Source organism: Salvelinus namaycush, chromosome 17 (assembly GCF_016432855.1).
Source record: "Salvelinus namaycush isolate Seneca chromosome 17, SaNama_1.0, whole genome shotgun sequence".
NCBI lineage: Eukaryota > Metazoa > Chordata > Actinopteri > Salmoniformes > Salmonidae > Salvelinus > Salvelinus namaycush.
In genome coordinates, this window is record NC_052323.1 from 19,650,274 (window position 1) to 19,673,926 (window position 23,653).

Genomic DNA, 23,653 nt, shown 5'->3' on the forward strand with positions numbered 1-23,653 from the left:
AATCGGCCCCACTATATAGGGAATCGGCCCCACTATATAGGGAATCGGCCCCATCGTATAGGGAATCGGCCCCTGAACAAGGCAGTTAACCCACTGTTCCTAGGCCGTCATTGAAAATAAGAATTTGTTCTTAACTGACTTGCCTAGTTAAATAAAGATAAAATAAAAAAAGATGTATATAAATATAGGGAATCAGCCCACGGCCCCACTATATAGGGAATCGACCCCATGGCCCCTGGTCAAAATGAAGGCACTATATAGGGTGCCATATGGGATGCAGTCAAATTGATGTAGGTGTGAATACTATCCAATACTGTACGACAATAAAACCAAACATGAAACATACCAAATACAGGAACTGACTTGTATGTGGTTGTTCTTTAAGAAGAAGCCAGACTCCTACCCAACACGCTCCCACCGTGTACAAGTCATTTACCAAGCGCAGTGGATATTCTCCACCGAAAGTGCTATTCAATCCAGGATTAGGCTTAATCTGGGTCTGGGAAACTGGCACTTCACGTTTAGGGAGTCAGCTCCAACTGATCCTTCTCAGGGGGTTACCATGGAGGAATGAGGGGGTCAGTCAGGAGGTAGACTATCAGATATGATGTGGGGTGCGTAAAGGGAGCACATTGTCCCTCAACTGTCCTGGAGTCTTCTGTGGAGCTCGTAGCTCTTCCTCTCCTTCTCCCTCCTTGTCCACCGGTCTGACTGCCAGGTGGAGGCAGCAGAGCGTTTCTGTAGTCTGACTGCCAGGTGGAGGCAGCAGAGCGTTTCTGTAGTCTGACTGCCAGCTGGAGGCAGCAGAGAGTTTTTGTAGTCTGACTGCCAGGTGGAGGCAGCAGAGAGTTTCTGTAGTCTGACTGCCAGGTGGAGGCAGCAGAGTATCTGTAGTCTGACTGCCAGGTGGAGGCAGTAGAGTATCTGTATAGAGAAGAGAGGAGAGAAACAGAACACACCACCAGTCCCAGGAGCACATGGCTTACTATAACACCAAGCCAATCAACAACAGCATGGCATAGGTTCTCACACAAAACATTGACTGATATTGAGAGGTAACAGTTGGTTCAGTGAGCTATGCTTGTGAGATGAGCGGCCTAGTTTCCCGTGGCAGACTTCACATAAATGTGAATAACTAAATGCCACGTTGACCAGCTGGCCAGGACACACAAGGTTTGGTTCTGGGTTCCGACAGTAGTAGCCATTCCTTCTGGAGTAGCACGGACGTCATGGGTTCAATATCCGGTCGTGACGGAAACAGAGAGAACAATTTCTTTAAAAAAAGGACAGACCATCTTTTATTGCCAAACCAACATATCATAAAACACAAAGAAACAAAAAACAGACAAACAGCCAGCCGTCAGTTCACAAAACCAACCTGAGCTGTTGGATAAAGCTTCCACCCAATTGGATAACCTATACTCACAGTATGTTACAAGATATTTTGTTAGCAAGAGATTAAACAAAGTGTGAATTGTCGTTAAGATTAGTACATTTACCTACAGTAAGTACTAGGGTGTTATACAATAACTACTAATATTTTCTAGACAGCTACAGAGACAAAACTATATAAAAACTGCATTGTTTTGCCTCTATAACAGACCCTCATCCCTTGCGAACGTTACCACATATACTGCCAGAAGGGGGCGCAATGATAATATCACCTCAATGCAGTGCCATACAGTGTAAAGCATCTTCAGAGATGTTTTAAACTTCTAAATAACATGAAGGTTGCTAAAAAAAATAAAAATAAGCACCTGTAACAACATTACTATCTCAACATTAAAATCAGAGAAATTAAAGACTTCTCCTATTGATCTGTACCAACCAGAAATCTATGGCACAAACTCACTAAAAATGTTGTCCCTTTTCTCAGAGAAATCCCTTCATTCAAACAAATGTTAACCCTTTTCTTTCCAAGTCCCTTCACAGGGTCCATCACCTCCAACAGATGGGGTGTCGTGCAGCAGTGGGTCCGTCACAGAAGGGTTGTATTCAGGCCTTTGAGAGAAGCCTTCAGCCTTTCTCCTGTCTTTGTCATGAGACCCTCTCCCTATGACATGCAATCTGACCCTTGCCATAGACCAAGGTCCCTATAGTAACAAAGGGGCCTTCTCACACAAACCTCGATTCCACTCCCTACCCGGCAGCCGGGGCAGGTGGACCCTAGGAACCCCCTCTGATTGGTTAGTTTTCTAAGAAGTCCTAAGGGGTGTGGCCTCCATTGTTGAGGCCTTTCTGCCTCCCGTGAGAAAAGGCCCTGAGGTCAGAGAGAAGAACTGCAAACGCACACATGTCTGGTACCATGGCAACCAGATGTGAGGGATGGTACCCATGGTAACCGATTATAATCCCAAAGCCTAAAGTAGGCAAGTAGTCCATAACCAAGTAGTCCCTAACCAAGTAGTCCCTAACCATGAGAGTCAGTGGGACATTTATAATTGAATACTTTTGTCAAATAAAATGATCTTTGTTATGTTACTAGGTAGGTTTTACATGTGATTTACGTTTTAAAAAGTGAGGAAAACATGGTGTATACGTCAGGCACACTAACCGCAGTATATGAGGAACATTACATCAATCTTTACAAACCCATGATAAAATACACATGGAGAATAACAAAAATACAGAAAACTTCTAACGTGAAGAAGACAGCTTCAGAGCAAAGTAAATATAACATGAGAAGAGCAGTGTGACAAAGCAGTAGACTAAGGTAGTATACGTCTGGGTTTCCATCAAACCACCCATGGTGCTACGAACACACAGTCCATGGAAAGGATGGTGGGTCGTGAAGGGAAACATGGAAAGAATAGGAATCGTTCAAGGAATCAATCACTCAAGTTCAAAGAATCAACTCCACCGGTGGTGTTGAGGATAGGCAGAGGGGTGTTAGGGAGTCATAGTGTCCTCTCTGGGTGTCTCTGTGTCGGATGGAGAGACAGGAGGGAGGAAGTGGAGAGTCTTAACACCGCGTGCCTATGCCCTTTCTCCCCAGGTACCGCAGCACCGCAAAGTTATAGGTGGTGGACACCATGTAGGTGAGCTAGAGAGAGAGGGTAAGAAAGAGCATAGACCAAAAAGAGACAGATAAGACAGAATTTCGAGCCCCATTTCATGCACCTATGTCCATCAAGGTCCATGACAATCTCAGTATAATTCTGATCTACATTAACAGTGTACTGACATGGTAATGTAACTATGGGATCTTCCCAGCAGGAAAAGTACCAGACGTTATGACATCATTAGGGTATTTCTATCATCAGAATTAGCTGAGAACTCAAAGTGAAAGAACAGAGAGCTACAGTGAGACTTATCAGCCACGGAGGCCTGACGTTCCGCCATTCCTGAACACCTACACTGACTACGTCACATAAGACACAACTCTATTGTAAAGCTGTAGCCAATCTGGTCCCAGTTGAGAGATTAAGGCAGGGTCACTCACCAGAGCCAAGAGTGTAATGCCAGCCCCGGCAAACGCAGCGATGAACAGGTCATAGGTCACACGGAACTGTAAAAGGACAAATCAGAGTCAGAGATGAGTCAGAGTGATCATGTGTCATTCTGGAAATATGTCAGAACCGTTAACATTCTAGACTCTAGAGACGATTTGTTTTGAACATGTCTGCCGTTCTATCATGAGAGACTGTATTACTGACCTCTCTGGTTTTGCAGACAGTGGACAGTGTCATTCCACAAGCTTTGCCTGGCAAAGCATTCCATGGTAGGAGCCCTGAAAGAGATGAAAAATATATACACATATCCGATTCTCTGCTCTAAAATGTCTGCTTTCACAGTTGGTAATGTCAGGGTCTGGTCTGGTATGGTACGGTCTGGTATGGTCTGTTTTGGTACGGCAAGGTCTGGTACGGTATGTTCTGGTACGGTCTAGCATGGTAAGGTAAGGTATGTTCTGATACGGTATGGTGAGGTAAGGTACAGTATGGTCTGGTACGGTATGGTGAGGTAAGGTACAGTATGGTCTGGTACGGTATGGTGAGGTAAGGTACAGTATGTTCTGGTACGGTATGGTGAGGTAAGGTACAGTATGGTCTGGTACGGTATGGTGAGGTAAGGTACAGTATGTTCTGGTACGGTATGGTGAGGTAAGGTACAGTATGGTCTGGTACGGTATGGTGAGGTAAGGTACAGTATGTTCTGGTACGGTATGGTGAGGTAAGGTACAGTATGTTCTGGTACGGTATGGTGAGGTAAGGTACAGTATGGTCTGGTACGGTATGGTGAGGTATGGTACAGTATGGTCTGGTACGGTATGGTGAGGTAAGGTACAGTATGTTCTGGTACGGTATGGTGAGGTATGGTACAGTATGGTCTGGTACGGTATGGTGAGGTAAGGTACAGTATGTTCTGGTACGGTATGGTGAGGTAAGGTACAGTATGTTCTGGTACGGTATGGTACAGTATGTTCTGGTACGGTATGGTGAGGTAAGGTACAGTATGTTCTGGTACGGTATGGTGAGGTAAGGTACAGTATGGTCTGGTACGGTATGGTGAGGTAAGGTACAGTATGTTCTGGTACGGTATGGTGAGGTAAGGTAAGGTATGGTCTGGTACGGTATGGTGAGGTAAGGTATGGTCTGGTACGGTAAGGTAAGGTAAGGTATGTTCGGATACGGTATGGTACAGTATGGTCTGGTACGGTATGGTGAGGTAAGGTACAGTATGGTCTGGTACGGTATGGTGAGGTAAGGTACAGTATGGTCTGGTACGGTATGGTGAGGTAAGGTACGGTACGGTATGGTACAGTATGTTCTGATACGGTATGGTGAGGTAAGGTACAGTATGTTCTGGTACGGTATGGTGAGGTAAGGTATGGTCTGGTACGGTAAGGTAAGGTAAGGTATGTTCGGATACGGTATGGTACAGTATGGTCTGGTACGGTATGGTGAGGTAAGGTACAGTATGGTCTGGTACGGTATGGTGAGGTAAGGTACAGTATGTTCTGGTACGGTATGGTGAGGTAAGGTATGGTCTGGTACGGTAAGGTAAGGTATGTTCGGATACGGTATGGTACAGTATGGTCTGGTACGGTATGGTGAGGTAAGGTACAGTATGTTCTGGTACGGTATGGTGAGGTAAGGTACGGTAAGGTAAGGTACGGTATGTTCTGGTATGTATGTTCTGGTTTGTTAAGGTACGGTATGCTATGGTACGGTCTGGTACGGTAAGGTCTGGTACGGTAAGGTCTGGTACATTACGGTCTGGTAAGGTACGGTCCGGTAAGGTACAGTGTCCCAGCCCCAAAAATTGTGGGGGTACAACGTACTGGTAAAACGTGAGCCTATCACAATTAACATATATTAACAAGAAAAATATAGGTCATGAAAAATTAGCGAATTGCGTTGTGGTTCGACGAGAACACTTTTTGCCAAGGCGGAGATGAGTGGCCGAGACCCGGGCGTTCGCAGACAACAGTGGATGCATCAATTCAGGCTACAAGTGGAGGCCTAATGACAATCCCAGAACGTCATTACAATACACCTAGGTGTTGTATAACTGCTGTCTGCTTCCATTCATCACATTGCGGGTGCACAGAGCACTGTTGGGGTTTGGATGCTGGAATTATTTTCTGGGTGAACTAATGTGCACAAGTAGCCTACAGGAGCGCCTTTGTTAAGTGATTGTTTGACAAGCAGATGAAAACATCATGACTGGTTGTGTTTCTGCCACATTAAAGGTAATACATGTGAAACGTGGTATGACCAATCTTTACTAGGCCCACAGCGATCATACAGTGCATTCAGAAAGTATTCAGAACCCTGGACTTTTCCCACATTTTGTTACGTTACAGCCTTATTCTAAAATAGATTAAAATATATATATTTTGCTTATTTATTCCAACTTAAATATCACATTTACATAAGTATTCAGACCCTTTACTCAGTACTTTGTTGAAGCACCTTTGGCAGCGAGATTACAGGCTTGAGTCTTCTTGGGTATGACGCGACAAGCTTGGCACACCAGTATTTGGGGAGTTTCTCCCATTATTCTCTGCAGATCCTCTCAAGCCCTGTCAGGTTGGAAAGGGAGTATTGCTGCACAGCTATTTTAAGGTCTCTCCAGAGATGTTCGATCAGGTTCAAGTCCAGGCTTTGGCTGGGCCACTCAAGGACATTGAGTCTTGTCCCAAAGCCATTCCTGCCTTGTCTTGGCAGTATAATTGGGGTCGTTGTCCTGTTGGAAGGTGAACCTTCGCCCCAGTCTGAGGTCCTGAGCGCTCTGGAGCAGGTTTTCATCAAGGATCTCTCTGTACTTTGCGCCGTTCATCTTTCCCTCGATCCTACCACCACCATGCTTCACCGTAGGGTTAGGGTTCACCGTAGGAATGGTGCCAGGTTTCCTCCAGATGTGACACTTAGCATTCAGGCCAAAGAGTTCAATCTTGGTTTCATCAGACCAGAGAATCTTGTTTCTCATGGTCTGAGTCTTTAGGTGCCATTTGGCAAACTCCAAGTGGGCTGCCATTTGCCTTTTACTGAAGAGTGGCTTCCATCTGGCCACTCTACCATAAAGGCCTGATTGGTGGAGTGCTGCAGAGATGGTTGTCCTTTTGGAAGGTTCTCCCATCTCCACCAGAGGAACTCTGGAGCTCTGTCAGGTTCTTGGTCACCTCCCTGACCAAGGCCCTTCTCCCCCGATTGCTCATTTTGGTCGGGCGGCCAGCTCTACGAAGAGTCTTGGTGGATTCAAACTTCTTCCATTTAAGAATGATAGAGGCCACTGTGTTCTTGGGAACCTTCAATGCTGCAGACATTTTTTGGTATCCTTCCCCAGATCTGTCTCGGAGCTCTATGGACAATTCCTTCGACCTCATGGCTTGGTTTTTGCTTTTACATTCACTGTCAACTGTGGGACCTTATATAGGCACGTGTTTTACGTTTCCAAATCATGTCCAATCATTTGAATTTACCACAGGTGGACTCCAATCAAGTTGTAGAAACAGCTCAAGGATGAACAATGGAAACAGGATGCACCTGAGCTCAATTTCAAGTCTCATAGCAGATGGTCTGAATACTTACGTAAATGTGATGTTTTTTATTTATTTATATACATTTACAAAAAATGTAATCCATTTTAGAATAAGGCTGTAACGTAACAAAATGTGGAATTAGTCAAAGGGGTCTGAATACTTACCGATATGTTACCATATGAATGAACATAGCAGATGATATAGTGAGGTGATGTTCTCTTTCCTTACCGTACTGCCTGGCGTCGATACAGAGCTGGTTGATGCTAGCTGGGGTCTCAGTCAGGACGGTGATGGTGTGGCAGGTAGCGTCCATGTTGTAGAAGAAATAGACAGGCAAGGCAGAGAAGGCAAACACCAACAGCCACACCACCGCCAGAAGGTACGTTATCAATATAAACTGCAGATGAAGAGAGAGATTCATGTTTAGGCATTATGAATCTTAACAGGCCAAAAATGAATCAGGGAAGTGCAACTTTCAGAGTTTTGTTGAGCTCTCATCTCCACCCTCACTTTCTTACCTCTATCCCACTAGCCTCAGCCCCACTATACCTCCTCACCCAGCCTTCCCTCCATCCTCATCTTCTTACCTCCACATCATCCACACCCTGTTACCATCACCCCTCCACCCCAGCCTGTTACCATCACCCCTCCACCCCAGCCTGTTACCATCACCCTTCCACCCAGTTACCATCACCCCTCCAAACCACCCAGTTACCATCACCCCTCCACCCCAGCATGTTACCATCACCCCTCCACCCCAGCCTGTTACCATCACCCCTCCACCCCAGCCTGTTACCATCACCCCTCCACCCCAGCATGTTACCATCACCCTTCCACCCAGTTACCATCACCCCTCCAAACCACCCAGTTACCATCACCCCTCCACCCCAGCATGTTACCATCACCCCTCCACCCCAGCCTGTTACCATCACCCCTCCACCCCACCCTGTTACCATCACCCCTCCACCCCAGCCTGTTACCATCACCCCTCCACCCCACCCTGTTACCATCACCCCTCCACCCCAGCCTGTTACCATCACACCTCCACCATTTCCCCCACTCTCTCACCGTGCTACTAAGACAGCGTCCACACAGGGTGCTCCTGAACTCTCCGAAGGTCTGCTTGGCGGCGCTGGTGGTGTAGAATCCCTCCGCCAGCAGTACGATGCAGTAGAGGAAGAAGAATGAAGCCAAGCCATAGATAACATACTGGAAATACTGGATACTATGTAGGAAGAGAAGAAGAGGAGAGGCAGGGGGGTGAAGGAAGAGGAGAGGCAGGGGGGTGAAGGAAGAGGAGGGGCAGGGGGGTGAAGGAAGAGGGGCAGGGGGGTGAAGGAAGAGGAGGGGCAGGGGAGAAGGAAGAGGAGGGGCAGGGGAGAAGGAAGGAAAAAAGTATTAGGACACATCACTACAGTAGGTCTATGATGTGTACAGCTAACATGAGGTCTACCATTAACAGTAGGTCTGCCGTTTAGTTCAATGTACTTATACAGTAGACTTAGGGGACATCTAAACCAGTGGTGGCCAATCCTGGTCCTGGATCGCCAAAACAATTTAGCTTTTTGTTCCACCCCAGCTTTAACAAAGCCTAGGTCTTGGCCACCCCTATTCTAATCAGTTGCAGGTATTCCCTGTGGTAGGTTTGGGATAAAGCAATAGCCTTTGAGCCACTCACAGGTAGGCCAGGGTAATGTAGTCCTGTAGGTTACGGGCGAAGTATGTCTCGATGAGTCTCTCCGTCTCAGTGAGGGCCTGGTGACCACAGCCACAGAACAGAGCTATCCCTGAGAAACACATCAGAGTGGCCACCAGGGAGCAATATGGTACTCCTCCCAGGCACTTCATACAGCAGTCGTAACAACCTATAGGACAGGACATAACGACATAGGGGTTAATGTAGGGTTACGTATGGGTTACCTCTAGAGAAGCATAGGGCAACCACCAAGGGAGTGGTAATGAACATAACGTCACTGTGACTAAATGGATGGATAAACAACTGTATACTGTAAGATCTGGCTACAATTATTACACTATCCAGCTGTGGTCGTAAAATAGCTCATCCCTGAGTTACTCTTTGTGGCCTTGGACTGGTCTGTTTCCCATGCACAGTAGTGTTCAGTCTGTCAGCTAGCTACGGGCATTCTTCCCCAGAGTCATGTGCTGTGTGAATGGGCCCTTAGGATGTGAGGCTCTGTCTGTCCCAAACCCAGCACTAACCCTGGCTCCAATCAGCGCTCACACCATGGAGAGTGGGAGAAAAGAGGGAGGACAGAGAAAGAGAGAGGCTGCTTGTGTGACTGCAGAGACAATGTTCTTTGTCCCGGTGCAGTGTGGGAAGACAAGGGCCACCAATGTCAAGCAAACAATAGCCAGAGCCACCTCCAGCACCCACACTGGGGTTTATAGGAGCAGAAGGAGGCTTGTGACAGCCAGGGGGATATCCAATAGTCCGTGGTGGAAGTGGGGAAAGGCAGGGGGGAGATCACGCTCTCCCTCGGAAGACTGGCTGGAGCTGGTACCATTATTACAGTTGGCACAGATGGCAGGAAGGGGCACCATACACATGCACTCGGTGACTCCAGGGTTTTGTGTGTGTGTGTATGTGTGCGTGGAAAGTGTGATCAGGCTGTCTTCCAGGTTGCATAATCACTCCAGTGTGGAAATGAGTTTTAAACCAATTAAAAAGTTTGCCAATGAAAGAACACAGACTAAGAGCCAATTTATGGTTGATTGGAAAATGTGGTTGGAGACTCTTTATGGATGGTGTGATGCAATTACGGAGACATCAGAAGCTCGCAGAAGCCAAATTGAGCTTTGGAACGCATCACCTTGCTCCTCTCAAATGTTGTAACAATGCGGATGGCTCCATATAGTTCCGCATTGACAGGATTAGTTGACGGTAGGTGATAGCGGGAGGTCCTGTATAAACACAAACTCACTTCCTTGACAACAGCGCTGCTCTGCGAAGCGCAAGAAGTATAAATGCCCTGCCTTCTGCAGAGGCCGTATCACCTTAAACGCTGCACGGCCAATGCAGACGTAGGATTGACCATGAAGCGCCTTTTATAAACACACTGCCGAAAAGCCTCTTCAGTAACATGCCTTGATATTCAGCACTTTACTTTTCAAGTCTCAACGCCTATGTTCAAGCAATTTTCAAAAATAGCAGTACTTATCATACACATAGGAAGAAAAATAGCAGTACTTATCATACACATAGGAAGAAAAATAGCAGTACTTATCATACACATAGGAAGAAAAATAGCAGTACTTATCATACACATAGGAAGAAAAATAGCAGTACTTATCAGTACACATAGGAAGAAAAATAGCAGTACTTATCAGTACACATAGGAAGAAAAATAGCAGTACTTCTCAGTACACATAGGAAGGAAAATAGCAGTACTTCTCAGTACACATAGGAAGGAAAATAGCATAGTCACCCAGCAACAGGTGCAGGGGTTTTCTACCTAGTTTAAAACAGTTCCACTTCTCTATTTGCACCATTCTAGCCTCAAAAGTCCCCTCTCGAGAACTGCAGAGAGGAACTATACTAACAAAAATACGGACCTATTAGGGACCTCAAACAACTTCTCATGGACATCACAGACCTTTATGCCCCGAGAAGCAAGTGAAACAGGAACTGAAGCCCATTAGCGTTCAAATTGTTGCAAAGTGGCCTATAATGAATTCACTTGCTACTTTCCTAAAACAAATAGCACTTAGAACATATTGGGTTGGTAAAAATGAAGACATTGTAAGTGAAAGACAATGCACTTCTGAAAAGTAGGCTAGTCTGTACCTCTCAAAAGCATTAAATAAATCACTTATCAGCACTTTTCATACCAGCCATAATATAATATTTTATAATGCCAACATCATTCAAAGAATAGAAAAGAAAATGTACAGTTTGGTTGTGGTTGGTTGGCTATTAATAACCATTTAGAGGTACCATAACAAATGTAGACGACTTACCCATGTTGTCTCTGGTAGGATGTGTGCTCAATACCGGGGCTCTGTGCTGCTTTTCCACCCCAGCTGCTCGATGATATTATGCACGACTTGTCCTCAGCCCCCGTATATCAATCTCAACTCGCTGTCTCTTTCTCTCTCTCTCTCTCTCTCTCTCTCTCTCTCTCTCTCCAACAATGAACAGACAGACCCGCTGATGGCCGAAAGTCGAATCTTAAAGAAACAATGTCGCTTTTCAATGGACTAGGGGTCCGCACTAGAACGGTCCAAGACTGAGGATAATGAAGGTCAACTTCTCTCGCCGTTGGAGAAATGTACTTCAGTTCATTGTTAGTAAGCAGCACCACGTGCATTTGCATATCATTGTGGAAGCATATCCAAGATGTCTTGCCAGATAAGGTTCCACATTCTTTTCTTTCTTTTGTTTTCAAGTGTAGCCTATCTAATAGGCCTAGCAGTAGTGATGTAGGCCTACTGTTTCATGGGATAATAAACAAAACAACAGCCTACTAGCCTTGTATGAACAATCCTGATCTCGCTAGCTTACATATTGTTTACGGCTCCTAACCAACTGTGCTATTGTGTGTTTTTTTAATTTATTTGTAACTTATTTTGTACATAATGTTTCTGCCACCGTCTCTTATGACCGAAAAGAGCTTCTGGATATCAGGACAGCGATTACTCACCTCGTACTGGAAGAAGATTTTTTCTTTAACGAGTCGGACGCAAAGGATTTACTTCAGACACCCAACAAGGCCCAAATCACCGTCATTCTCAGGAAGAAAAGACGGAGATATCGGGGACGTAGGTCGGCGTGCCTTGTAAGGATCCGACGGCGAGTGAGTAATCCCCCTCTACCATCAGTCCTATTAGCCAACGTGCAATCATTGGAAAACTAAATGGATGAGCTCTGATCAATACTATCTTACCAACGGGACAATAAAACCTGTAATATCTTATGTTTCACTGAGTTGTGGCTGAACAACAACATGGGTAACATACAGCTGGCTGGGTTTTTGGTCCATCGGCAAGACAGAACAGCTGCCTCCGGTAAGACAAGGGGTGGCGGTCTGTGTCTATTTGTCAATAACAGCTGGTGCACGAAATCAAATATTAAGGAAGTCTTGAGGTTTTGCTCGCCTGAGGTAGAGTATCTCATGATAAGCTGTAGACCACACTATTTACCAAGAGACTTTTCATCTATATTTCTCGTAGCTGTCTACATACTACCACAGACTGATGCTGGCACTAAGACGGCACTCAACAAGCTGTATAAGGCCCTAAGCAAACAACATTCACAAGGCCGCAGGTCCAGACGGATTACCAGGACGTGTACTCCGAGCATGCGCTGACCAACTGGCAAGTGTCTTCACTGACATTTTCAACCTGTCCCTGACCGAGTCTGTAATACCAACATGTTTCAAGCAGACCACCATACTCCCTGTGCCCAAGAACACTAAGGTAACCTGCCTAAATGATCACCAACAATGACGAGACAGCCTATAGGGAGGAGGTCAGAGACCTGGCAGTGTGGTGCCAGGATAACAACCTCTCCCTCAACGTGATCAAGACAAAAGAGATGATTGTGGACTACAGGAAAATGAGGACCGAGCACGTCCCCATTCTCATTGATGTGGCGGTTCACACATTTTTTCTTAACTGCATTGTTGGTTAAGGGTTTGTAAGTAAGCATTTCACGGTAAGGTCTACCTACACCTGTTGTATTCGGCACATGTGACTAATAACATTTGATTTGAAACAGAATGAAAGCTGGCGAGATCAGGATGGTTCGTACGAGGCTAACAGCCTAGCTAACAGCCTACAGGAATTGAGCGTATAAATAAATAGGCTATTGACATCTTGTAAAATGTCATTTTAGGTATCTTCTAGCCCACTGATTGCTGGACTGATCAGATGACATGATGGGTGGTGGGTCATGGATGTTTGTTGTAAAGGTTGGCGTTGTAACATATCACTTTCCAAGATGGTGTAGCAGTCGGACGTGTGTTTTTGTCTTGTCCCTTGTAAACATCGTTTTTCCTTGTTTTTTTTCGTATATACACTGCTCAAAAAAATAAAGGGAACACTTAAACAACACAATGTAACTCCAAGTCAATCACACTTCTGTGAAATCAAACTGTCCACTTAGGAAGCAACACTGATTGACAATAAATTTCACATGCTGTTGTGCAAATGGAATAGACCAAAGGTGGAAAATATAGGCAATTAGCAAGACACCCCCAATAAAGGAGTGGTTCTGCAGGTGGTGACCACAGACCACTTCTCAGTTCCTATGCTTCCTGGCTGATGTTTTGGTCACTTTTGAATGCTGGCGGTGCTTTCACTCTAGTGGTAGCATGAGACGGAGTCTAAAACCCACACAAGTGGCTCAGGTAGTGCAGCTCATCCAGGATGGCACATCAATGCGAGCTGTGGCAAGAAGGTTTGCTGTGTCTGTCAGTGTAGTGTCCAGAGCATGGAGGCGCTACCAGGAGACAGGCCAGTACATCAGGAGACGTGGAGGAGGCCGTAGGAGGGCAACAACCCAGCAGCAGGACCGCTACCTCCGCCTTTGTGCAAGGAGGAGCAGGTGGAGCACTGCCAGAGCCCTGCAAAATGACCTCCAGCAGGCCACAAATGTGCATGTGTCTGCTCAAACGGTCAGAAACAGACTCCATGAGGGTGGTATGAGGGCCCGACGTCCACAGGTGGGGGTTGTGCTTACAGCCCAACACCGTGCAGGACGTTTGGCATTTGCCAGAGAACACCAAGATTGGCAAATTCGCCACTGGCGCCCTGTGCTCTTCACAGATGAAAGCAGGTTCACACTGAGCACATGAGCACATGAGCACATGTGACAGACGTGACAGAGTCTGGAGACGCCGTGGAGAACGTTCTGCTGCCTGCAACATCCTCCAGCATGACCGGTTTGGCGGTGGGTCAGTCATGGTGTGGGGTGGCATTTCTTTGGGGGGCCGCACAGCCCTCCATGTGCTCGCCAGAGGTAGCCTGACTGCCATTAGGTACCGAGATGAGATCCTCAGACCCCTTGTGAGACCATATGCTGGTGCGGTTGGCCCTGGGTTCCTCCTAATGCAAGACAATGCTAGACCTCATATGGCTGGAGTGTGTCAGCAGTTCCTGCAAGAGGAAGGCATTGATGCTATGGACTGGCCCGCCCGTTCCCCAGACCTGAATCCAATTGAGCACATCTGGGACATCATGTCTCGCTCCATCCACCAACGCCACGTTGCACCACAGACTGTCCAGGAGTTGACGGATGCTTTAGTCCAGGTCTGGGAGGAGATCCCTCAGGAGACCATACGCCACCTCATCAGGAGCATGCCCAGGCGTTGTAGGGAGGTCATACATTGACTGCATTGTTGGTTTAGGGCTTGTAAGCATTTTACTATAAGGTCTACCTACACCTGTTGTATTTGGCACAAGTGACAAATAACATTTGATTGGATGAAACTCCTGTTGTTGATCAAGTGTGTTCTTCCTTTCACGTCTCTTTCTTGGACTGCAAGGCAGTGACAGTATACTTTATTTCTTGCATCTGTGGTTGTGGCCACTTGACAGAATTAACAGTACATCATTTCCTTTACACATCGTAGCCACTAGGCGGCAGCATTACACATCATAAGCTTGTTCCATATGTACAGTAGGTTACACTGCTCTACATAGGCTCTAATCAGTATTAGATGTATTAGCCTCAGAAACCCAGGATTCTCACGTTCTGAGTCAACGAGACAAGATTTGGAAGGATTGCCACATGAAACTAGATTCATTCTAACTTCATCTGCTAAATAAAATTCCCTATTCTTAAGGCTGTGGTCATTTCTATGCCTGGTGACTACCTGAGAAATCCTCAGACCAAAGCTTCCGGTAGACCAGTGGTCCTCAACTGGTTTTGCCTCGGGACCCAAATTGAACCAGGTTATTTCAGTCGCGACCGAATATTCAGGTCAAGAAAAATAATCACCAAGATACAATCTGGAAAATTATTTGTAATGCTATATTGATAGTAGATATAGTAATTATATGACAAGGGAACAACATTCCCACCTCTTTCATTGTCAATAACGATATTTTGCCCATATTGTTGATGAACAATGTTAATCAACTCAGGTTTGAGATCACAATATCAACCACAATAGCAGTGCTAATAGCTCTATATTGAAAAAATATATTCTGAGATTAAATTATACTAAAATTTAAATTCATTATAATTTCTGCCCACTTTCTACCTGGTTTAAGTCGTTTAAATTCAGACTGGAGTATTTATTTATTAAAAAAATTACTCAGACACTCCGACCCACCAGTTGAGAATCGTTGCAGTAGACTATAGATAGAAGAGATTCTCTTCCACCGTGGAATACACGAAGATGACTCACAGGGTTCTAGAAAATAATATAACCACTCCTCTTTGGTGCTTTTGGAAATTCACTCACATTCCATTGAACTGTGGATTCTCTCTGATACTTCTGTGAGGCTTTTTCAACGTCCAGTTGACTGCTGTGTAAACCAAGTCACACACTAATGAGGAATGAGCATATAAACACATAGAGGAAACTAGTAGGTGATTTATAGTGACTCTACCTAGATGTCTCTCTTTTGAGGTTGCACTGAGTGATCAAGAAGTGCTGGATAGAATGACTGATATTTTACTGGGGGTGTAGAATGCAGGAGAGAGAGTAGCAGGACACTCATGTTGCAGAAAATGTCTTCTGCTTACTGTACATTTAACTATTCTCAATGTCCCCAGAGCTCACCACACACACACACACACACACACACACACACACACACACACACACACACACACACACACACACACACACACACACACACACACACACACACACACACACACACACACACACACACACACACTCTTCCACCCATACACACACATACACTTCAAACCGAGCATGATTACAGGTGGAATTACCCAAGGTGCCAAACTCCAACGTATCAACGACAACGTTGTCAGATTTCAACATCGTTGGAAAGATTATGTGATAAGGAAATTCTCTCAACCAAACACTTTTTTTTTTAAATGTCCTTTTATGTCACCTGTCTTAACTTGTGAAGAGGCTTAGAGAACTGACTGAACAGGAAGTGTCTGGCTGACAGTTGTTGTTGTGTTTTCAACGCTGGGTGTAAAGTAAACATTGATTTGTCATCTCTGTGTTCTATTTCATCTTGTTGTGCTAATTGGACATGTCACAGCATGAAATCTTTTTCATGTTGTTTCTTCTTAACTTTGTGACATGCTCAGATTAAGTCTTGTTTGATGTTTTCCCTCCCTATAAACAACAGTCAACAGATACTAAGGAATAAGGACCTGCCAGTGTACCTGCAGATAAGACCCGTGTCAGTTATTATATCACAGTCCTCGCCCCGGAACGTCTTCACTTCAGTAAGGTGAAACAGTCAGAACATCTCAAAGACGAGGAGAGCTGACACGACTCCCTATTCTGTAGTCACATCTAGTCTGCACCTGGCAACATGTCAGGGGTCTCTTCTGTAACGTTGTCCTGAACAGGGCCTTTGACAGGGAGGAGAGCTGACACGACTCCCTATTCTGTAATCACATCTGGTCTGCACCTGGCAACATGTCAGGGGTCTCTTCTGTAACGTTGTCCTGAACTGGGCCTTTGACAGGGAGGAGAGCTGACACGACTCCCTATTCTGTAATCACATCTGGTCTGCACAATAGGCAACATGTCAGGGGTCTCTTCTGTAATGTTGTCTTGAACAGGGCCTTTGACAGGGAAGAGAGCTGACACGACTCTATTCTATAACAGACAATCACATCTGGTCGACACACTACCCTTCTAACAGTGGGCTCTGTAACATTGCACCCTTCTGATCAAGGCTCCTGACAACAGCAGAAGAACTAGTCTGCTCATTTAGAAGTACAGTGCAGTGTATTCTGTCCTGGCTGGGTGAAATGTGATCTAGCAGTACCCCCCCCCCCCCCCCCCGCCCCCCCCGGTCCACCATCCCATTCTCTCACCTGTCTGTCCATATGTAACTTACAACCCCTCACTCCGTCCCCCCACCTCCTCTGTCCTCCCTTGACCCAGCGTCTCCCCCCCTAAAACCTCTTCCACCGTCACCCTCCCTCCCCCCACCACCTTCCACCTGTCCCCCTCGCTTCCCCCTCCCCCTTACCCTCCCTACCTACATGCCCCTCGGCCTCCTGCCCTCCGCTAAGCAGCTCCTTGGAGGAACTTTCATCACCTCCCCTCGAGGAACATTTAATCCCTGTAGTGTGTCTAAATACCCGAGAGCAGCCATCAGTCAGAGTAGGAAACCGGAGAAAGATCCAATCACCTTAACCTGGGTCAGTACCTCAGCTTAGACCAGATCTGGGTTCAAATACTATTCAAAATAATTCAAAATCTTTGAGCGTTTGCTTGAGGCTCCCTGGATTGCCAGATGGACGGGGTTTGCATATTTCAGTGGCTATTCTTTTGGTTCTATTGCGGGGCAGGCAAGCTCAATCAAGCATAGATAAGAATTTGTGAAAGATTTCAAATACTGTTTGAACCCAGGTCTGTATGAAGCAGATATCAGTCTTCAGGGGCTAGAGCTGCTCTGTGTTTCTCTCCTCACTGTCGTCATTAAGAGACTAGAGCTGCTCTGTGTTTCTCTCCTCACTGTCGTCATTAAGGGCCTAGAGCTGCTCTGTGTTTCTCTCCTCACTGTCGTCATTAAGGGCCTAGAGCTGCTCTGTGTTTCTCTCCTCACTGTCATCATTAAGGGCCTAGAGCTGCTCTGTGTTTCTCTCCTCACTGTCGTCATTAAGGGCCTAGAGCTCCTCTGTGTTTCTCTCCTCACTGTCATCATTAAGGGACTAGAGCTGCTCTGTGTTTCTCTCCTCACTGTCGTCATTAAGTGACTAGTGTACAGTAGCTTGATACCCCACACAGACATTTCATGGTTTTATAGCTATTTTAGGTGAGTGACTATTTAGTTCACCTACTGTCTACTTAGGGACACAAGTCATTTTCATGTTTTGTTTTTGTTGTTTTATCCCTTACAGAAATAAACTGCTGGTACAAACACAAAAATAAATGGAGGTTTTAGTTTTCTATTTTGACATGCAGCTGTCTCCCAGTTTTGAAAATACTGGATCAAAGTACAGTATGTTGGGTCTCGTTAGGTATTTTGCATTCGGCTGACACTGGCACACAGTATGAAGATCTGACCAGGGATTAGGCTAAAGATAATGGAAACAGAACATAAAGATCTGGCCAGGGATTAGGCTAAAGATAATGGAAACAGAACATGAAGATCTGACCAGGGATTAGGCTAAAGATAATGGAAACAGAACATAAAGATCTGGCCAGGGATTAGGCTAAAGATAATGGAAACAGAACATAAAGATCTGGCCAGAGATTAGGCTAAAGATAATGGAAACAGAACATGAAGATCTGACCAGGGATTAGGCTAAAGATAATGGAAACAGAACATGAAGATCTGACCAGGGATTAGGCTAAAGATAATGGAAACAGAACATAAAGATCTTGTGATTCAAACCACTTTCCCTTTGTTTTCTTCTCTTCACTCTTTCGTACAAGACGAGTTTTGAATTTGTATCCCTTATTCAACATTGATGTCTGACTCAGTTCACACAAGTTAATAATTACCTTGAATGTCTCTGATTTCATTCTCACTTACATTTTGATGAGATAAAGGCTGTCACAGATGGTACCATATGGTGCACTACTTTTGACCAGAGCCCTACCAAAAGTAGGCCACTATGCAGGGAATAGGGATCAGAGCCCTACCAAAAGTAGGTCATTATGTAGGGAATAGGGACCAGAGCCCTACCAAAAGTAGGTCATTATATAGGGAATAGGGACCAGAGCCCTACCAAAAGTAAGTCATTATGTAGGGAATAGGGACTAGAGCCCTACCAAAAGTAAGTCATTATGTAGGGAATAGGGACCAGAGCCCTACCAAAAGTAGGCCATTATGTAGGGAATAGGGACTAGAGCCCTACCAAAAGTAAGTCATTATGTAGGGAATAGGGACCAGAGCCCTACCAAAAGTAAGTCATTATGTAGGGAATAGGGACCAGAGCCCTACCAAAAGTAAGTCATTATGTAGGGAATAGGGACCAGAGCCCTACCAAAAGTAAGTCATTATGTAGGGAATAGGGACTAGAGCCCTACAGATAAAATGTATGTTGGATTGTATCAGACTTTTAACCAGAGCGTTTCAACTTAGAGTATTGAAAGAGATAGAGACTCCTTTGTGTGAAACAGTGAAAATGTATTTAATTGTAGAATTGATTTCATACTTTTTACATGGTATACAAGAAACGTCAACTACATATATTATAGAGTCCAGTCAGAATAAGCATCTCTCTCATTATAACGCTTCTCCTGAAGAATATCTATAGAGTCCAGTCAGAATAAGCATCTCTCTCATTATAACGCTTCTCCTGAAGAATATCTATAGAGTCCAGTCAGAATAAGCATCTCTCTCATTATAACGCTTCTCCTGAAGAATATCTATAGAGTCCAGTCAGAATAAGCATCTCTCTCATTATAACGCTTCTCCTGAAGAATATCTATAGAGTCCAGTCAGAATAAGCATCTCTCTCATTATAACGCTTCTCCTGAAGAATATCTATAGAGTCCAGTCAGAATAAGCATCTCTCTCATTATAACGCTTCTCCTGAAGAATATCTATAGAGTCCAGTCAGAATAAGCATCTCTCTCATTATAATGCTTCTCCTGAAGAATATCTATAGAGTCCAGTCAGAATAAGCATCTCTCTCATTATAACGCTTCTCCTGAAGAATATCTATAGTCCAGTCAGAATAAGCCTCTCTCTCATTATAACGCTTCTCCTGAAGAATATCTATAGAGTCCAGTCAGAATAAGCCTCTCTCTCATTATAACGCTTCTCCTGAAGAATATCTATAGAGCAGTCAGAATAAGCCTCTCTCTCATTATAATGCTTCTCCTGAAGAATATCTCTCCTGAATGTGTAGAGGAATCTGATTCTCATTTACCCCCCTCCTCTGCTGTTGTTCCCCTCTAGATCTCTTCCTCTGTTTCATGTATAAAACAACCGTCACCAGAAACAGACAGAGCGAGGCCACCATGATGCCCAGACCTACCAGCAGGATCAACTGGGCATGTCTGTCGCAGACGGGCGTCTCAGCTGGCTTTTCAGAGGGCGTCTGTGCCAGTCTGTAGGGCAGGGATCTGGGTACAGTTTCCAAGTGACATGGTTGCAAGGTGTCGTTGACCAGCAGATTGACCCAGACGGTGGTGTGGAGGGGCGCTGGTTTCCCACCGTCACTCACCACGATGAACAGGTGGTGCATCCCCAGGTCCTTACCCATGAGCCTCTGGGCTAAGGTCACATTACCAGGCCGAGCGTCCAGCTGGAAGGGACTGCTGCTGCTGTCACCGTGGTGATGGGATGATGGAGAGGTGCTGGTGGTTCCCGCGCTGCGATGGTGTATGTGATCTCAGAGTTTAACCCTGAGTCCTCGTCGAAGGCGAAGATCTTGGTTACCATGGTGCCCGTGGTGGTCCCCGTGGAGATGGTGAGACACGACAGGTTGCTGCTGGGAAGGATGACCTGGGGCTGGTTGTCGTTGACATCATCGATGAACACTGTTACCCTGGCGACGGAGGTCAGAGGTGACGGGCGTCCGTTGTCGGTGGCGAGCAGATCTAACTCGTAGCGGTCCTGTTTCTCGCGGTCGACATCGGCCATGCAGCACAGCGTCCCCTGGGCGTTGTCTATGACGAAGGGGCCGACACTGCTGTTCACCACCCTCACCTCCACCTCCCCGTTAAGCCCTGAGTCCACGTCCAACACCCCCACCTTCCCCACCTGGGCCAGGGGAGGTATATTCTCAGGGATGAAGAAGATGAAGTGAGGGGTGAGGAAGACAGGAGCATTATCATTCTGGTCCAGGACGGTGATTGTCACCATCACGGAAGACTCTAATGGAGGAGAGCTGTTATCTCTGGCTACAACTGTCGATCTGTGAACGTCCTGTTGTTCCCTGTCCAGGAGTACAGAAACCGTCAGCTGACCTGTGTTTTGGTCGATTCTAAAAATGGCCGCCGCCATGTGTGATTGTCAGTTTGTAGGTGACCTGCCCATTCAGACTGCTGTCTGCGTCCTGCGCCCTGACTCTCAGCAGAGACGTCCCAGGAGGGTTATTCTCCTCTATGTCTATCAGATAGTTACTCTGGAGAAACTGTGGAGCATTATCATTCACATCCACCAGCCTCACCTGGATCTCTCTCCTGGGGAAGCCCTGAGCTGCAGGCTCCCCGACACCAACACGCATCACTACAGAAACATGATATTCACTCTTCATCTCATAGTCTAAGGGCTTTGATGTTGACAGGAGATATTTGCCCTTCTGCAGTCTCAAAGAAAACGGCACCTCTCCTTCAATGGAGAGAGACAATGAGCCTCTAACACTACTAGTATCCCCCGGTAGCTCTAGCAAAGCCAAGACAGTGGGGGGCTGGTTTTCCTGTAACACTATCGTCTGGTTTTGATGCTCTGCTATGAACCTGATCTTTATGCCATTCTCCTGGTATGGCGCGGGGTGCAGGGATACGGTTACCTGAGTGTCTGCAGGGGGGCAGTGGGGGCCGCTGGCTAACACTTTCAACACCACCTCCTCTCCCCTGTCACTAACACTGTCCCTGTGGCGGTCTCTGAGGTCCCCTCTCAGGCTGATCAGGCCAGTGTGACTGTCCAGACTGAAGAGTTCCCTGGCCCGAGACCTTGGGGCTGAGGGAGTAGGTAAAGGCAGCGTTGGGGCGCATGGCTGGGTCTGTGGCTCTGACCATGATTACTGCTGTGTCTCTGGGTGATTCCGCTATAATAACCACCTTCTGGGTGCTGTCCAGGCTAAACTCTGGGCAGTTATCGTTCACGTCAGTCACTTTTATGAATAACGTTGCTGTGGCGCTTAGTGGGGTAGAACCACAGTCTGTTGCCACTACAGTCATCTCATGAAGATCCTGCTTCTCACGGTCTAGTCCTTGTCGCCCAACCAAAAACAAAATGGCTGCTTCTTCTTCTACTGTCACACTGAAAAACCCACCGGCTCCCTCTAGGTGGTACTGCAGCTGTCCGTTACGCCCCATGTCTCTGTCTTCTGCCTGGTCGTCCAATAAGAAACTGGTCCCTACAGCCACATCCTCAGAGACACTCAGATGGATCTCAGTGTTGTCAAAGTGAGGAGCGTGGTCATTGATGTCCTCTACGACCACCGTGAACTTCACCAGCTCTGCCTCAGGGCCCACGATGGCGTCGTGTGGGACGATACACTCCCCAGCCTGGGGTTGGTCAGGACACAGAGCCTCTCGGTCCATCCTGCGATAGATAGATAGTTTCTTTATCAGCAGCAGCTATACATTACAAGCATACAGCAACAATAAACATCAAAGTGCAACAATCCATCCAGTCATGTAAAGAAACAGTCAAAAGGCCTGTAGGCCACCAGATCATCTAGAATGAGTTTCAATAAATTACCACCTGTGGTCAGTGGTGTAGACATCCCCTGTCCCCTGGTCCACCCTGAGGTAGATCTGGGTCAGGAGCTGGTAGGGGGGGGACATGGACCCGATGGACCCGACCCGGACCCCAGCCTCCTGCTCCTCTGAAACCGAGATCTGAACGGAACCGTAGCACAGGATCTGCCTGAGATGGACCATGATAAGCACGTTCTAAAGGTGAACATAGAAGTGAAAACGTGACTTGGAACACTAGAAGACATTGGTGTGAAGTAAACCACTGATATGTACCACGTTCTAAAGGAGAACCCAAATAGGGAACTTAAAACACTGGAGAACATTGTTGTGAGGTTGGAAAAACATTCATATGAGGAAATGATCATCCTTGGAAGTTCCCCCTGAAGTAGGCTATGATGGAAACATCTTCCTTTCATGATCTATTATTAACAGTGGCATTACTAACTCAGTGGTTACTGTAAAAGAAGGGACTGTGTCGTGTCCCAAATGGCACCTAATTCCCTATTTAGTGCACTTCTTTTGACCAGGGCCATAGGGTAAAAGGGTGCACTATTTAGGGAATAGGGTGTCATTGGGGAAGCAACGGTACTGTAATATAATCTGAGGCATCTCACCCTCTTTTCCCTTACTGTTCAAACCTACTGCACCATGACTAATGACAAAACATGCTTGTGGAATTATATTTTAAAAAGCATTTAACAAAACATACACACGCATCATTTATATGACAATTTACATATTTACATGATGATGTTCCATGTTAATAGTGAACAATAGCGTTCATCAAGCATTATTCTTAAAACATCCAAGGAGTGTAATACTGTAATACTGCCACTAATATTGGTGAACTAATGTAATGGGTTTTTACAGTAATTAGCATAGATAGTTACATAGATACAAGATATGACATGACAGATAAATTGCCCTATGGTTTATTAAGTGATAAAGTGACTGACTAATGGTTGATTGACCTGAAGGAGTCCAGCCCAGTTCATAGTATCATCCGTCACATGGCCTGTAGCCTCCACACATGACACCTGTCCGGGTTACCTCTGCCTCCACCACTGCTAAGAGTAGGAAGGAAGACTGGGAGGAAGCTAATATGATAGACAGATTGGCTGTTTACAATAGATAATAGGCAACAGTA

General features: G+C 45.9%; 1 protein-coding gene and 1 pseudogene across 2 annotated transcripts; both read right to left on the minus strand.

The window, feature by feature from the left end:
• Positions 1-2,453: 2,453 nt before the first annotated feature.
• On the minus strand, positions 2,454-11,072 carry plp1a (proteolipid protein 1a). Of its 2 annotated transcripts, XM_039011849.1 has the most exons (7): positions 10,967-11,072; positions 8,667-8,853; positions 8,057-8,213; positions 7,217-7,385; positions 3,657-3,730; positions 3,443-3,508; positions 2,454-3,043 (listed from the first exon to the last, which is right to left on the minus strand). In XM_039011849.1, exons 1-7 carry the CDS (start codon positions 10,968-10,970, stop codon positions 2,963-2,965), a joined length of 738 nt encoding a protein of 245 aa, XP_038867777.1. In that variant the 5' UTR covers positions 10,971-11,072; the 3' UTR covers positions 2,454-2,962. The 2 variants fall into 2 exon arrangements, with proteins under 2 accessions (XP_038867777.1, XP_038867776.1); XM_039011848.1 differs by lacking the exon at positions 10,967-11,072 and having other exon boundaries at positions 8,667-8,869.
• An 8,868-nt stretch (positions 11,073-19,940) lies between these two features.
• LOC120062134 lies at positions 19,941-22,689 on the minus strand (annotated as a pseudogene).
• Between the last annotated feature and the right edge of the window lie 964 nt (positions 22,690-23,653).